Here is a 17,221-nt window from a genome sequence, read left to right on the forward strand (position 1 = left end):
GTTCCCTCTCCCAAAGAGTGGTTGTACCATCAACCTATGGAGGGAGAACTGGAACACTGTCAAAGGAATTTCAGGCAACAGGTAAAAGTATTTTTGAGGAACCCATGGAGTCTTTCTTGGACCTCTGAAAACACAGTACTAGAAGTGACCACCTATTCTGATGGCACAGACTGACCTTAGCCAAAGCGTCTTATATGTAAAAAGAGGTCGTTTAATTTCTGCTCAACTCTGGAAGAGAGATCCAAGATCTTATATGTTGCAAATGTGCTGTGCTGTTAATTATGGTATTTCCATCATACATTGATCCTCAGCTTTCTTCATCTATAAAATTAAAGGTTGGACAAAATATTGTCTAAGTTTTCTGCCAGATTGGACATTTTGTGGTTACATGATCACTGGTTCAATGCTTAAAAAGAAAGAATGTCAGCCAGAAATATTGAAATCAAATTTTATTTTTGGAAAATGACATTACACACATCTTGCAAATGTACACAGAAATGAGAATGAGATGAAGAACAGAGCTTGAGAGCCAAAATGATTGCAAGAGCAGCTCTTGGCTGCCCGGTGTTGAATGCTGTGAATGTACAGCATTCATAGTTCACAACACGCTACACACATGGGGAAATTTTCTAGACTTTGAAGTCCTCTGACCAAAGAAAGCCCTCATCAAATTGTGGAGGGAGGAAGAGGGAGATTAGCAGGCACAGGAGATGAAAAGGGTCTGCTCCAGCTGCTTTACATGGGCCTCACCAAACCTACCAGTCCAAGTGGGAACAGCATACCAAAAATGAGAATGCGTTTTGAATTACAGTCTAAGAGAAGGCTAGGCATTCCCTGGGAAACCAACAGCAGTGAATATAAACCCAAGTCCTTGTCTTTTCTGCCTGTAACTATTCTGAAGGGGCAGATAATAATTCCTAAATATCTGTTGTCTTTCTCTGTTTTTTTTTTTTTTTTTTTTTTTTTTTTTTTTAATAATTATTGGTCATTGGTCAAGCAGAGCCTTCAAAACTGCTGCAGGGATAGAGACATCATTGTTTGCTGTCATTTGATTATATGTGACTCTGAGAACTAGACAATTCTGCAATGTAATTAAATGGCCAATTGCACTCCCAATTTGCCACTGATTTTTATGTAAAGGGGAGTTTAGTCTTTGATCACAATGCCATTCCTTGAGAAATGGTCAATAACTGCAGAGAGACTGTTGAGAAATGCTTCGTCCCCCCTTTTTTATTTGTTTGTTCTTTTCTGACTTTACTTGAAAAATATTGTTGGCCCCCAAATCAGTTATTTACAACTGTAAAGACACCTGGGAGCAGGGGGAAGGAGAGGCCAAGGGAGGGAGGAGGGATCACAAGGAAGAATATTTTCTTTTCAGAGATTAAAATGAGTTATTTAAGAAATGTGATGTACAATACCATGCATTTACTCTCCAAAGCTAGTCACTAGCAAGCTAACATCTCTAACACTACAACCACCAATTACAGTTGTTTTGCTACACTTACTGAGTTCTAACTACAGATATAGGACAGAAAGGGTGGGCTGTTTCCATTTTAAACTTTCTCCCTTTGAAAATGGCCATAAAACAGTTTTCTGTACAAGTTTAATGGCAGAAAATGATGACCAAAAATGTTTTAAAGAACTTACCACACATGAGAAATGCAAAAATTCAATCAAAACATGCATCAGTTGTGTACAAGTTATAAGGGATCATTGGCGTCAAGCTGCAATATATTACAGGACCATACATTGAAGACATTTTGATATAACCTCTTACTTGCTCAAATCCCATTAAAAGGACTTATAAAGAAATGGCATTGGAAAGGGCATTCCATATCGTATTGCCAAGCATTGACATTCCCAAGGGCTTTGTACCCTGTTAAATAAATTAGCACCTACAGGCTGACTTATTTGTCTAATAGTTACTTTTATATGGACTACCTGAACAAAATCATGAACAGTTGGTGTCGACAGTAAATATTTAGGTTAATTTAGTAACAGATGGAAAAACACATTTCAGTTAAGCAAATGTTTCTTTTTATGGTATGGATTTGTTAAATACACTTTTCATTTAAATCAACCCCAATTGCCTATAAGTTTAGCAAAAAAAAAAAAAAAAATCAGCAGTTGGCAAGCCCCAAAATATAAGGTTGTTATGCAGAGCTTAATGTATGTTGGTAAAACTTTAAACAAATTGTTCCCCCACCCAACACGACCACCCAGCCAAACCAAATGACAGGGGAAATTACCTGTGGTCTCTTATTATATTACATTGCAGCTTTTCAAACTAAGAGCACATTAAACAAAATTAATTAATAGTATTTAGCTGATATGAATCCATGGGTGGATTTTTCTGTTCTGCTGATTATTTCTCTGAGCACACTTAACTGCTCCACAAAATGGAAGACTAAAAAGTAATCACAAAGTATTCTGCACAGTGCTTGGAAAGCAAAGGCCAAAAGGTACATGAGCTATAAGGAAACTGCTTGTGTGGATCCGCTTCAGGGAATTACAACTGAAAAGGGTGAAGAATAAAGGGCCAGATTTGGATTATTCCCACCAATTTACTTCTTACTAGACGTGGGTAGGATCAGGGCTGGCTGAGTAGGGAAATAATTCTCATCACCAAGGGGAAATCACAGGGTTAAGCAGAGACATATGCCCAATTCCTAGACAAGGAGGAAGGAAAAAAAATTAAAAGGCTTTTAGAGGACAAAAGACAGAGTAAAAAAATTGCAGAGGACAAAGGGTGGATGTATGTACTGTGGAAAGAGAGTGGCAACACAGAGTATAAAACTAAAATAAAAAATAGTGAACTAGAGAGAAAAAGCAAAGAGATATGCAGGGGAGGTAGAGAGTGGCAAAAAACCCATTGATTTCCTCAGGTTACTAACCCAGAAATGAGAAGTCCCAATGCCTGTTTTTGCCTTAATTTACAAGGTGTTTGTTCTGACTTAGGCTGTGCCATCTGCCCTCTCTCACTAGCCTGTCTTTCTAATCTGGAGCAGGAAGGTGCCTTTATTTCCAAAGGGGATTCTATATTTTCCTACCCCTGGCATCCAAGGCAAGGCAAGATTGCCTCTGATTCCAGAAGATGTTGAAGCCTATAAACTAAGAGATCCAAATTAGGCAGGCAGAAGGGGGCTTCAAGAGTCTTGTCACATGATAACCAGTGTCACGCTACCTAGGCCAAAGTGGGAGATCTGCATGGATCCTTAATGGGAAACAAGCAGGAAGCAACACCAACACTGAGAAGCTGGGTGTAAAGATCACACTAGATCTTTGAGGACCCAGGTATGCGAGAGAGAGGAGGAAGTCATTTTTTCCTGAAGAGATAGGAGGGGCAAGATTCTTTAACCAGGCATACTAAAAGAAAAGCCAATGAAGAGTGAGTCTTTTAGTCTCTGAAAAGAGAAAGTAGAAGGGGCTAGGAGAAGCTGCTGACAGTCCCAGACTATAGTAGGTTGCCCATTGGATTCAGTGCTCTGTCGGTTTAGAAATGCATTTTATCCCCACACACGTGACTTGGCTACTGTGTGACTAAAACTTCCAGCCTTTTACCTACTAGAGAAGTGAGGTCTGCAAGCCAGAGGAAGAATAAAATTGGGAATTTATTTTTTTGGACTTATTGCTTTTTAAAATTGTAAGTATGTTATTAAAATTGAAATAGAGAACTTTAATTTTACCTCTAATTTATTTCTTCCCAAAAAAATCTCAATCAAAAATTTTAAAAATGTAAGCAAGGGTAGTGCATACTTTCATGTTTCATATATTACTTTGTACTTGCAGCAAAACATTGCATAGGCCATAGATGAAAATTATTGGGCCTGTTGGGAATTCATTTTTAAGAAATGACCTGTGTTGCCTTAGTTTAGGATCACAGCCTTTAGCTATGATTAAGGACAATTCACTGAGTGTTAAGAGTACTAGACTGGGTCTGGATCAACAATAACCAGAGAACCTGTCAGAGATGCCTCTCCATCCAAAAGCTAGGCATGAGGGATCAATGCAGTATCCTTGCTCCAAGTGGTAACACCTGTAAGGAAGAGGAAAACTTCCATGGAATCAGAACAGTAGATGAGGCTACATATGGGCAGAAGAGTGACAGCTTCAAAGTTCCATACCAGGAGCAACACCCAGGAAGACCAGCAATTGCAAGGCATCATTGTACACAAGAGGTCTCAGATCACTTCTGGCCTATCAATGGCTGTACCTTTAGTCTCTCTAGATCCCAGGTCCAAAAACATACAACTCTAATCCCTCCCCCATCCCAGATAAGCTTCAAAACACTGATCATTTACTTAGGAAACCAGCCTAGGCCTAAGAGCTAAATCCCTTAATGCAATGAAGGCAATGTATGAGTGAGACCTGGCCGTGGAGATCAAAGTGACCCCAAGTGGCCAAGGACAAGTTCCAATGTCCTTGTTTTTTTTGTTTGATTTGTTTTTATTTTTATTTTTATTTCTAATGCTTTTATTTCCATAGCAAACTGGACAGTGGATGAGGTCATTCAAACCCCACTGTCCCAGTGCATCTATCTGGGTAAGTCTCTTGGCATAGATATTTCTGAGGTGAGCGGGTCTTTGGAAGCATTCTCATCAGTGTGCTAGAGCTCATTTTGGGGACATGCGAAGCCTTGTTCCCTTGTCCAAGGAAGACATGTTTGTTTGTTTTTTAAGTTGAGAACCAAATCTGAGGTGGATTGGGAGCATGTCCATCCATAATACTGAAAGGACTAGGGAAGCGGACACAATTTTTTCCAAGGCAAGCACTGGATTGCTGCTCTAAGACTTGGACTGGTTAATTCAAAGAGGGATCTAGGGGCTCAGACCGTTTCTTCTTGCCTTCTTCAGATAAATACACATCCACTTTAAGGTTTCTTGGTTATTTTGGATTGGGGAGGAGAAGCGGGAATGAGACAGAATTTCCTGAGGAATAGGGTAAGCCTGGAAGGAGGTCTCTTGGAACTGAACTAATAAATACCCTTTAGTTCCCAGGAAGAGGCTTGCTGTGAGTAATAGTACGTGTTCAGAACTTGTTGTCCTGGTTACTGCCATGGAAGGCCACAGGAGCAGTGTACACAAGATGAGTATGGTGTGTAGAGCACATAGCTTACTATTTTAGTGCAAACACAAGGAGCCAATGTTTAACATAGGCCAGGGTACATTTTAGTCACAAAGTCCCTTGCTTATACTTGGAAATTGTCCCTATAATGGCAAGATGGTTATGGGAACATTGCGGATGAGGATAACCACAGCAAGACCAGGTTATTTTCTCTAGCTAGTCTCACTCCCATATTTTTAAAAGAAATCATTGCCAGCAAATGGTAGCCACACTCATTTTAAAAATACTAAAAAGCCATCACAGAAAGTCAGGATGAACAAAGCTGTTGTTCCCTCTTCCTTCCTTCCTTTCCATGCTCTAAAACCAAGAAACATTTCCCTCGACCTATGAAGACCAACCAGTGTGAAATGAGATAAAATGAGCTGTTTGGGAAAACCAGTCTTTCTATATCCCATTTGGACAGGGCAGGAACTCAGGGGGCTGTTCTGAGGGCTTCTCAAGGTGATCCCCTGTGTTGGGCTTCTCACAGTGATCCCTTGTGTTGGATGCACAAGGTCAGGGACCCCATTGCTCCTGTTGGTCTTCAGTGCTTCCTTCTCTTTGCAGACATCTGCAGTCCATGTGGATGGGAACCATATGAATACAGGGAGAAAAAGCTGTATTAGGTTGCTGGGTGGATTTCCCACTGAGATCAGGACAGCAGCATATGGCTCCAAGATGCAACATGATCCTGGGAAAGAATTCTCAGGAGCCTAGTTGAAGGCAGTACAGTTCAGTTGGAAAAGGCCCTGGAATAAGAGCCAGAAGATGTAGGTTCTAATCCCAGACTTGCCCCTAGCCAGCTGTGTGACCTTGGGGAAATTACTTTACCTCTGCATCTCCATTATTGGCCTGAAAATGACGAAAATTTAGAGTAGATGATGTGATCTTAAGGTTCCTTCCAGCTAGAAAACTCTATGATTCAATCTAGGCTAATACTAAAGTCCGTAAGGACAAAAAGAAGTCATGCTAATGGCTGTCCTTTCCAAACTGAAAAGGAAATTTTCTCTCAATTTACCTCTAGTTAACACCACTTATGAAGTTGTTCTGCCCTGACCCCATATATACATTTTCCCCTTCTTGGTCCCTATTTCTATTTCTGTAAGGGAGAAAAATCAGGAGGTAGGAATAAGCAACAGATCAATTGAGTGTGTGTTTGTATGTGTGTGTTAAAGAGGAAGAAAGAATGGGGTGAGTGGAAGCAAGTGTTTGGTGAATGACTTGTTATTTGCTAACTGTGCAGCAGGTAACACAATGGGAATTTAGTAGTAAAACTGGATTGGGTAAAATTGGAAATGAATGATGGGTGAAGTAGCTCAGTTACAATTTTTTTCTTTTTTGCCTTGAAAATGGGCCAATTTAAAATGCAATTACTAAAGCCTTGAATTTTTAACTATACCAAGTCCCCCTGAAGTGGCAGTACAGAAATATTTCCCTATAATTTATTACAAGAAAGATGGAAAATCTATTATTATAGGAGATTGTTGGTTCAAAGATTATTCTAAAGAAAACGTCCATTTAGTATTTCCTAATGATACATATGCCACAAGCAAGGCAACACTCAGAGAGGTATCATAGGGCCTGGATATAAGGAAATCTCAATCTCTCCTCTAGTCCCGCTCTTTCCAGCAGGTCATTTAGCTGCTTCAGCCTTAATTTCATCATAGATGGAAGGAAGTGGAATAAATGAGATCTAGAGAAAGATCTAGAGAAAGGATGGAATCTTTGGGGGTCTGACCTGAAGTTTACAAATAGACCTCCTACCACTCTCTATAACACCACCCATTTCAAGCACCAATTTTTCCCAGTTAACTACAAATTGTTCTGGGAGGTACTAAGAAAACCTTGAATTTTTCAAAAAGAATTAAAGGAGTAAATAAAATGGGCTTCTTAATGGTTTCTAAAAAACCTACAAATAGAGGAGAGGGGCAAAAAGAGATTATCATATTTTGGGGTTCTTCAATGACCAATTTAACCAGGAATCAGTACTACCACCATCTGGACTTCTCTTGAACCAAGAATGTCTCTTGTAGCGGAGGTCATCTGAATCTTGTCTAGAGGCATCTGAAGTACCCCTTCATCCACTGAATTCCCTCCTACACAGTGCTCATCAGCAAGGCCACCAAGTTGCTACTGATCAATGTTGGAGTATCCTGTAGTATCTCTCAATTATGAAGGGGTACTTTCACACGCCTGCACGCGCGTGCATGCACACACACACACACACACACACACACACACACACACACACAGCAAGCTCATTCCTATTAAAGTAGAGGAAAACTGCAAGTCATTCAATAGCCAAGAAGCAACTTGGCTTCAAATGTTGCGCTTTTCCAACTATCTGCACATTACGAAGAAATAAGAAAATCTTCATATCTGTTAAAAACAAACACAGAATTGGCATGCATGGTTTTCACTTAAATTTAGTTATCTTTGCAATTATGGGCTATGATTACAGACAAAAAGCAGTGTTATGAACCTGTACCTCAAAGACTTATAATTATTTGAAATGATCAGTCCTTAGCAAAGAGAAACCCTTTCTAGTGTTAAAGACAGGAGAAAGGTTTCTGTAGCTTCAGTATGAACTATCAGGATTATAGATAAAAAAGAGTTGCTTAAAATATGCCATAACATTTCATTTAAAATATAATTAGAATGTCTGGTCCACATTGAAATTATTAATGTAAGCATAACTGTTAAAAAGTTATCAAAAGACTGATTCTATTGAATTGGCCTCTGCTATTTATTTTGTTTACTCCTGGAGGTCTCTGTTTGGCAGTGACAGCATGATTTCTAAACTACGTTATTCTGCATTTTTTTTGATAAATTTTCTGCTGTGTTTTTTAGACAAAAGAAAAATCACCAGTTTATAAAAAAGGAGCTTGAAGAGTTTGCTCCTGAAATACAGACAAGAGGTTTTATAAAAAGGATATTGGTTCCTTGCTATAAAAAGCGACCGAAAGGTAACAGACCTGAAAACAAATTCTCACAGTGTTTTCAGTGTTGGCTGTTTACAAGGCATTCAATAGAACAGAGATAGATGGATACCATACACTTTGTGTAATAATTTGCTATGTTAGACAGCCTCCTAGAGGAATCAGCTATATGAAGTCCGTCACCCCCAACTCTATTAATTGCTTATTGATTCTAAATTGCCCCAGTGGAGGAGTTGACAAGGAATTCACTGTGATTTATAAACTTTACTGAGATGCCTACAGTGTTTTCCAATTCTGCCTAGTCTCTTTCAGCCAGCCCTGTACCAGGGCCCTAAGTGTCTAGTGTCAGAATTATAAGTTGCTGGTGTTTCTCCCCATGGTTAGCCAGAATTGATGCTAGACAACAAACAGTGGGCTCAATCAGGTGTGAAGAGCAAGACCAGGGAGCTGCCTTGCCATCCTCTGAGGATCTTCCAGGATTCTCGAGATTGGGAGTCAGGAGGTACTTGTGTTTATCACTCTTGGATTTGCCAATGATGTTTTCACCACACACACATTTTAAGTGCATGTATGTAAACAACCCTCTACAAAAGGATGACTCCTGTGTATGAGCAAAGTGAGACAGGGAAAATAATGGAGATGCCTAAATATTCAGTAGGACGGTCATGGACTATCACATTTTGCATCCCTGGAAAGATACCCCAAAGTATGGTTATCAATCTATCTCTTACAATTGGGAACTGTGGATCAATCAGTGGCCCAGAGGAGAAATCACAGGAAAATAAACCCAACATATTACAGTGTTGTTGTTTTTTAAATAACAACAATAACAAAAAAATAAAAACTTGAAAGCACCAATAACCCTGTTGGACACTTGAGCAGAAGTACCCTATTGTAACAGTAAGCTTGGATTTGTACTCTGGACTCTGAATACTCTCTCCTTCTTCACATGGAATCACCAAGTGAGTCTGAGTCATCCAACGACAGAGGCAGGTACAGGTCCTATAAGAAGATAAGAGAAAAAGTTAATTATCTTTTTCTGAGCAACTTGGGCTCTGAAATGGGCGAGATTATATGGCTGCTTTTATTTTTTAGTTAATATTTTCTCTAATTTTATTTTGAAATATAGATTCACAGGAAGTTGATATACAGGGAGGTATACTTGTACCACTTACTCTTCACTCAATTTCCTGCAATGGTAACACATTGCAGTTTTCCATTTACTCATGGGTGTGTGTAGTGGTGGTGGTGGTGGTGGTAATAGTAGTAGTAGTAGTCCCATGCAGTTTCACCACATGTATATATTTTTGTGTAATCATCACCAGTCGAGATACAGAACTGCATCCTCACCAAAGGGCTCTCTTGTGCTATGCCTTTATAGCAACATCTACCCCTCCCCCATCCCTAAGCTCTGGTAACTAAAAATCTTTGCCATCACTGTAATTTTGATGTCAAGAATATTATATAAATGTAATCATATAGCATGTAACCATTCACCCATTGAAGGGCATGTGGGATGATTCCAGTTCAGGGCTATTACAAGTAAAGCTGCTATAAACATTCATGTGCAGGTTTTTATGCCAATATGTTTTCATTTCTCTGGGGATAAATGCTCAAGAGCACAACTGCTGAATCATATGGTAATTACACGTTTAGTTTTGTAAGGACTTGTTTTCGAGAGTGGCTATACCATTTGCATTCTCACCAGAAAAGTATTAGTGATCCAGTTTGTCTACATCCTCATCAGTATTTGGTGTTTTCACTACTTTTTATTTTATCCATTCTTCTGAGTTTGTATTGATATCTCATTGTGGGTTTTTTGTATGTCCCTGATGGCTAATGTTAAATATCTTTCCATGTGCATAGTTAACATCTGTAATTCCCTCTCAGTGAAATGTATCTTCATGTCTTTTGTTCATTTTCTAATTGGATTTTTTCTTACTGTTGAGATTTAAGTTACTTTTTTAAATTAAAGTTTATTGGGGTGACAATTGTTAGTAAAGTTACACAGATTTCAGGTGTACAATTCTGTAATACATCATCTATCTATCACATTGTGTGTTTATCAACCAAAATCAGTTCTCCTTCCATCACCATATATTTGATCCCTTTTACCCTCATCTACCACCCCCCCTTACCCTCTGGTAACCACTAAACTATTGTCGGTGTCTATGAGTTTTTGTTTCTTCATTTGTTTGTCTTGTTCTTTTGTTGTTTTCAGTTTTATATACCACATATCAGTGAAATCATATGGTTCTCGACTTTTTCTGTCTGACTTATTTCGCTTAGCATAATAATCTCAAGATCCATCCATGTCATCATAAATGGCATTATTTCATCTTTTCTCATGGCAGAATAGTATTCTGTTGTGTATATGTACCACATCTTCTTTATCCAATCATCTATCAAAGGACACTTTGGTTCTTTCCATGTCTTGGCCACTGTAAATAAAGCTGCAGTGAACATCGGAGCACATATATCTTTACGGATAAATATTTTCAGATTTTTTTGGTAGATACCAAGGAGAGGGATTATTTTTGTATTCTATATATGTCTTTGGTTAGATATGTGGCTTGCAAATATTTTCTCCCAGTCTGTAGTTTGTCTTTTCATATCCTTTGCATGGTCTTTGACAGAGCAAAATTTTTTAATTTTAATGAGGTCCAATTGATTATTTTTTTCTTTTTATGGATTGTAATTTTGTTGTCAAATCTAAGAATTCTTTGCCTTGAAGAAGATCAGAAGATTTTCTCCTATGTTTCCTTTCTAAATGTTTATATCTATAATACATTTTTTATTTAATTTTTGCATAAGACATGAAGTTTAGGTTGGGGATCATTTTATTTATTTATTTATTTTTGGCTGTCCAATTGCTCTAGCATCAATTATTTAAAAAGGTACCTTTTCTCCATTGACTGCCTTTTGCACCTTTGACAAAAATCAGTTGTGAATATATATATGTAGGTTCATTTCAGGCTCTGAGAGAATTCCTAGGCTCTGAACAAATGCCTAACCCAGAAAATGTACCCCATCTACAGACTTCTAATTTGTTTCCTGATGTTTCCATTTCCAGGAATTAGGATTCATGGCTCCAATACTGTCCCAAGCCTGATCAATTGTCTTGAGGTAATGCAGGCATGATATGGCATTGGTTTTTCCCATTGTTCCCAGAGCTCTATTTGGGGAGCTTTGTGATTCCTCTTGGACTTACTTCACCCATTGTCTAAATCAGTGATTTTCAAATCTGTCTTTCTCTCTCAATCTCTCTCTCTTCTCCTTTTAAATCTTCTATTAAAATAAAATTTGCAGACTTCCGGAAAAATGGCGGAGTGAGGTGAGCCTCTGTAAAGCTCCCCTGGAATTTACAAAGAATCGAACAACAAAAACTCCACAAAGGACTCCCTGCACAGCAGACAAGCAACACGAAGAGGCCCACTACTGACTGAAATCACCTACAGGTGGGAGATTCGCGCGAGTGGAGGGAGGAGGAAAGGGAGAAGCGCGCTGAGATGGAGCCGCGCGGGTGCAGGACGCAGACCTGGCTCAGTGCGCCGAGCTCGCTGCTTCCCGGAACTACCGCAGCTGCGGGAGAGGGAAGAACTCAGACTGCTAGGGCTCCGCCAGGGCTCCACAGGGCTGAGGGGACAGCATATAACACGGCTGAACCCAACGCTCACGGCAGAGACCTCGGAGAAAAGACTGAGGGAAAAAGGCTGAAAACGGTGGTTTAAGCCCGCACTGCCGAGCAGAGAACGGAGCCTTAGGCACTGAGACTAGCCGCCCCCTCCCTCCCCTCCCAGAGCTCGCCCCGCCCCCACCTGCCCGGTGCTAGAAGCGAAACAGTAGCAGTGTCAGATCAAAACAACAGAAAATTTGCTGTTTTGAGATCTGTGGACCGCAAACACAAATTCACAGCCCAAATAGTTCCAGCAAAGGGGAGAGAGCAGTGGAAGCACGACCGGCTGTGGTGGTGGTCGCCGCCATTGCTCTGGGCCACCTCTCACAACTCACCCCGCCCCTGACCCCACCTATTTGGGCGGATCCCTGCAGGAGTAAACAGAACTGCTGAAATATACGGGCTCTGAATCAGCAGCTGGAAGAGCTTTCGAACATCAAAAGCTCTCCGCATACCCACCGGACACTGCGCCCTGTGACCTAGACGAACTATTAACAGAGGAGAAGCCCGTCTCCCAGGGAATCCCCCCATTGCGTGAGAAGTTGGAATAGTGCAGAGAAAACATAGCACTACTGTGTGGGAGAAGAAAAATAAGTTGCAGTTGGAGAAATAATAAAACATTCTACCAACAAGTACTGGCAAACAAAAGAAAGACCGCTTTCCATCAACCTGTTGCAGAAGTCACTCCTGTAGATGTCTAGGAAGAGAAATAGTAAACCAGTAATCGCCATGAATAACCAAGGCAACAAGATAGCTCAGAAAGAAAGTGAAAAATCTCCAGAGAAGGCACTTAAAGATACAGAAATATGTGACTTAAATGACAGAGAATTCAAGATTGCAGTTCTGAAAAAACTCAACGAGATACAAGAAAACACAGATAGGCAGTTAAAGGAACTCAGAAACTCAATCAAAGAACAGCATGAACATTTTACGAAAGAGATTGAAATCTTAAAAAAGAACCAAATAGAATTTCTGGAGATTAAGAACTCAATAGAAGAAATTAAGAATGAAATAACCAGCTTAGGTAGTAGAGTTGACCAGATGGAGCAAAGAATCAGTGACATCGAAGATAGAAACCTGGAAATGACACAAATTGAAGAAGAAAGAGACTTGAGACTTAAAAGAAATGAAAGAACTCTATAAGAACTTTCTGACTCCATCAGAAAGAGCAATATAAGAATAATGGGCATACCAGAAGGAGAAGAAAGAGAGAAGGGAACACAGAATATATTCAAACAAATTGTCGATGAGAACTTCCCAAATTTGTGGACAGAACTGGACCCTCGAATCCAAGAAGCAAATAGAACACCTAGTTACCTCAATCCCAACAGACCTTCTCCAAGGCACATTGTATTGAAGATGTCTAAAATCAACGACAAAGAAAGAATCCTCAAGGCAGCCATGGAAAAGAAGACGGTAACCTACAAAGGAAAGCCCATTAGATTATCATCAGATTTTTCAGCAGAAACTCTACAAGCCAGGAGGGAGTGGAATCAAATATTCAAACTATTGAAAGAGAGAAACCATGAGCCAAGAATAATATATCCAGCAAAGATATCCTTTAAATATGAAGGAGGAATAAAGACCTTTCCAGACATACAGAAGCTGAGGGAATTTTCTAATACACGACCTGCACTACAAGAAATACTAAAGGAGGCCATTCGACCACCATCAACAGGGACAATTTGTGGCAAACAAAACTCAAAAAGGGGGAGAGTAAAGGCCTCTACCGGAATATGGGAATGGAGAAAGTAAGCGTGCTGAAGAAAATGGAATACTCTAAATATCAAACTTTATTTTACATAAACTTAAGGGTAACCACTCAAAATAAATCCAGAATTGAAATACATACTGAAATAAAAAAAGAAACAGAGGGAAACATCATAGAATACCACCACATAGAAATAATAGACAACAACAAAAAGGCAAAGAAACAATGGAGACACAACCTTACCAGAAAACTAAGGATAGAATGACAGGAAATCCTCACATATCAATAATTACTCTAAATGTAAATGGACTGAACTCACCAATAAAAAGGCACAGAGTAGCAGATTGGATCAAAAAACTAAACCCAACCATATGCTGTCTCCAAGAGACACATCTCAGCTACAAGGACAAGCATAGACTCAAAGTGAAAGGGTGGAAATTGACAATCCAAGCAAATGGTACCCAGAGAAAATCAGGTGTAGCCATAATGATATCAGATGAAACAGACTTCAAGGTGAAAAAGATAACAAGAGACAAAGATGGACATTTCATAATGGTGAAGGGGACTGTACAACAAGAAGACATAACAGTCATCAATATTTATGCCCCCAATCAGGGAGCACCGAAATACACCAAGCAACTACTAACAGAACTAAAGGGAGAAATTGACCAAAACACAATTATACTAGGGGACTTAAATACATCATTGACAGCTATGGATAGATCATCCAAACAGAAAATAAATAACGAAATAGTAGCCCTAAATGACACATTAGGTGAAATGGACATAATTGACATTTATAGAGCACTTCATCCTAAAACTTCAGACTATACATTCTTTTCTAGTGTACATGGAACATTCTCAAGGATAGACCATATATTGGGACATAAAATCAGTCTCAACAAATTTAAGAAGATTGAAATCATACCATGCATATTCTCTGATCACAAGGCTTTGAAATTGGATATCAACTGTAAAAAGAAAGCGGGAAAAAACACAAATACATGGAGACTAAACAACATACTTTTAAAGAAGGACTGGGTCAAAGAAGAAATTAGAGGAGAGATCAAAAGATACATTGAAACAAATGACAATGAAAATACATCCTACCAAAATTTTTGGGATGCAGCGAAAGCAGTTTTAAGAGGGCAATTTATCTCATTACAGGCCTATCTCAAGAAACAAGAAAAATCCCAAATAAATAACCTCATGTTACACCTTAAAGAACTAGAAAAAGAAGAACAAGTAAAACCCAAGGTCAGCAGAAGAAAGGAAATAACAAAAATTAGAGCAGAACTAAATGAAATAGAGAACAAAAAGACAATAGAAAAAATTAATATGACAAAGAGCTGGTTCTTTGAAAAGATTAACAAAATTGACAAACCCTTGGCTAGACTTACTAAGATAAAAAGAGAGAAGACACTGATTAACAAAATCAGAAACGTAAAAGGGGAAGTTATCACGGACACCACAGAAATACAAAGGATCATCCAAGAATACTATGAAGGACTGTATGCCACCAAATTCAACAACCTAGAAGAAATGGACAAGTTCTTAGAAACATACAGCCTTCCAAGGCTGAACCATGAAGAACTGGAAAATCTAAACAGACCGATCACCAGTAACGAAATTGAATCAGTCATCCAAAACCTTCCCAAAAGCAAAAGTCCGGGACCAGATGGCTTCACTAGTGAATTCTACCAAACCTTCAAAGAGGATTTAATACCAATTCTGCACAAACTCTTCCAAAAAATTGAAGAAGAGACAGTACTCCCTAACTCATTTTATGAGGCCAACATTACCCTGATACCAAAACCTGGTAAGGACAGCACAAAAAAAGAAAACTACAGACCAATATCTCTAATGAATACCGATGCAAAAATCCTAAATAAAATTCTAGCAAATCGAATACAACAATGCATTAAAAAGATTATTCATCACGACCAAGTGGGGTTCATCCCCGGGGCACAAGGATGGTTCAACATACGCAAATCCATCAATGTGATACATCACATAAACAAAATAAAGGACAAAAATCATATGATTATGTCAATTGATGCAGAAAAAGCATTTGACAAGATACAACACCCATTTATGATTAAAACACTTAATAAAATGGGTATAGAAGGAAAATACCTTAACATAATAAAGGCCATATATGACAAACCCTCTGCTAATCTCATAATTAATGGAGAAAAACTGAAGCCCTTTGCTCTACGTTCAGGAACACGACAGGGATGTCCCCTATCACCTCTGCTTTTCAACATAGTGTTGGAAGTCCTTGCCAGAGCAATCAGGCAAGAGAAAGAAATAAAAGGCATCCAAATTGGGAATGAAGAAGTTAAATTATCACTCTTTGCAGATGACATGATGCTATATATAGAAAACCCTAAAGACTCCACCAAAAAGCTATTAGAAACAATCAACGAATACAGTAAAGTTGCCGGCTACAAAATCAACGCGCAAAAGTCCATTGCCTTCCTATATACTAACAATGAAATCTCAGAAAAAGAAATACAAAAAACAATTCCTTTTGCAATTGCAGCAAAAAGAATAAAATACCTAGGAATAAACTTAACCAAGGATGTGAAAGACCTATATGCTGAGAACTATAAGACATTTTTGAAAGAAATCGAAGAAGACACAAAGAAATGGAAAGACATTCCGTGCTCATGGATTGGAAGAATCAACATAGTTAAAATGGCCATATTACCCAAAGCAATATACAGATTCAATGCAATCCCCATCAAAATCCCAATGGCATTTTTTAAAGAAATAGAACAAAAAATCATCAGATTTGTTTGGAACCACAAAAGACCCCGAATAGCCAAAGCAATCTTAAGGAAAAAGAACAATAATGGAGGTATCACACTTCATGACTTTGGCTTGTACTACAGGGCTACAATAATCAAAACAGCTTGGTATTGGCAGGAAAACAGACACATAGACCAATGGAATAGAATTGAGAACCCAGAAATAAAACCACATAAATATGGACAGATAATTTTTGACAAAGAAGCTAAAAACATACAATGGAGCAAAGACAGCCTCTTCAATAAATGGTGCTGGGATAATTGGATAGCCACGTGCAAAAGAATGAAACTGGACTGCTCTCTGTCACCATGTACCAAAATTAATTCGAAATGGATCAAAGACTTAAGCATAAGACCTGACACAATAAACTGCATAGAAGAATCATAGGTACTAAACTTATGGACCTTGGGTTCAAAGAGCATTTTATGAATTTGACTCCAAAGGCAAGGGAAGTAAAAGCTGAAATAAACGAATGGGACTACGTGAAACTTAAAAGCTTCTGCACAGCAAAAGAAACCATTGACAAAATAAAGAGGCCACCAACTGAATGGGAGAAGATTTTTGCTAACAGTGCCTCCGATAAGGGGCTAGTATCCAGAATATACAAGGAACTCATGCAACTCAACAACAAAAAAACAAACAACCCAATTGAAAAATGGGCAGAGGACTTGAAGAGACATTTCTCCTAAGAGGACATACAAATGGCAAATAGACATATGAAAAAATGCTCAACATCACTAATCATCAGAGAAATGCAAATCAAAACCACAATGAGATATCACCTCACCCCAGTCAGAATGGCTATCATCAACAAGACAAACAATAACAAATGTTGGAGAGGCTGTGGAGAAAAAGGAACCCTCATACACTGTTGGTGGGAATGCAGACTGGTGCAGCCGTTATGGAAGGCAGTGTGGAGGTTTCTCAAAGAATTACGAATAGAATTGCCATATGACCCAGCAATCCCTCTTCTGGGTA

The 17,221-nt window shown here is 38.9% G+C and overlaps 1 protein-coding gene across 4 annotated transcripts in view; it reads right to left on the reverse strand.

The window, feature by feature from the left end:
- Positions 1-434: 434 nt before the first annotated feature.
- DCX (doublecortin) overlaps positions 435-17,221 on the reverse strand; it is a 197,548-nt gene continuing 180,761 nt past the window's right edge. For all 4 annotated transcript variants that reach the window (XM_074323613.2, XM_019719327.3, XM_074323612.2 and 1 more), the window contains one exon: positions 435-9,044. In XM_074323613.2, coding sequence (XP_074179714.2) covers positions 8,988-9,044 — 57 coding nt within the window. In that variant the 3' untranslated portion in view covers positions 435-8,987. The remainder of the gene's footprint in view (positions 9,045-17,221) is intronic.

This window comes from Rhinolophus sinicus, chromosome 18 (assembly GCF_057876585.1).
Source record: "Rhinolophus sinicus isolate RSI-liver-muscle chromosome 18, RSI-T2T, whole genome shotgun sequence".
NCBI classification, from domain to species: Eukaryota; Metazoa; Chordata; class Mammalia; order Chiroptera; family Rhinolophidae; genus Rhinolophus; species Rhinolophus sinicus.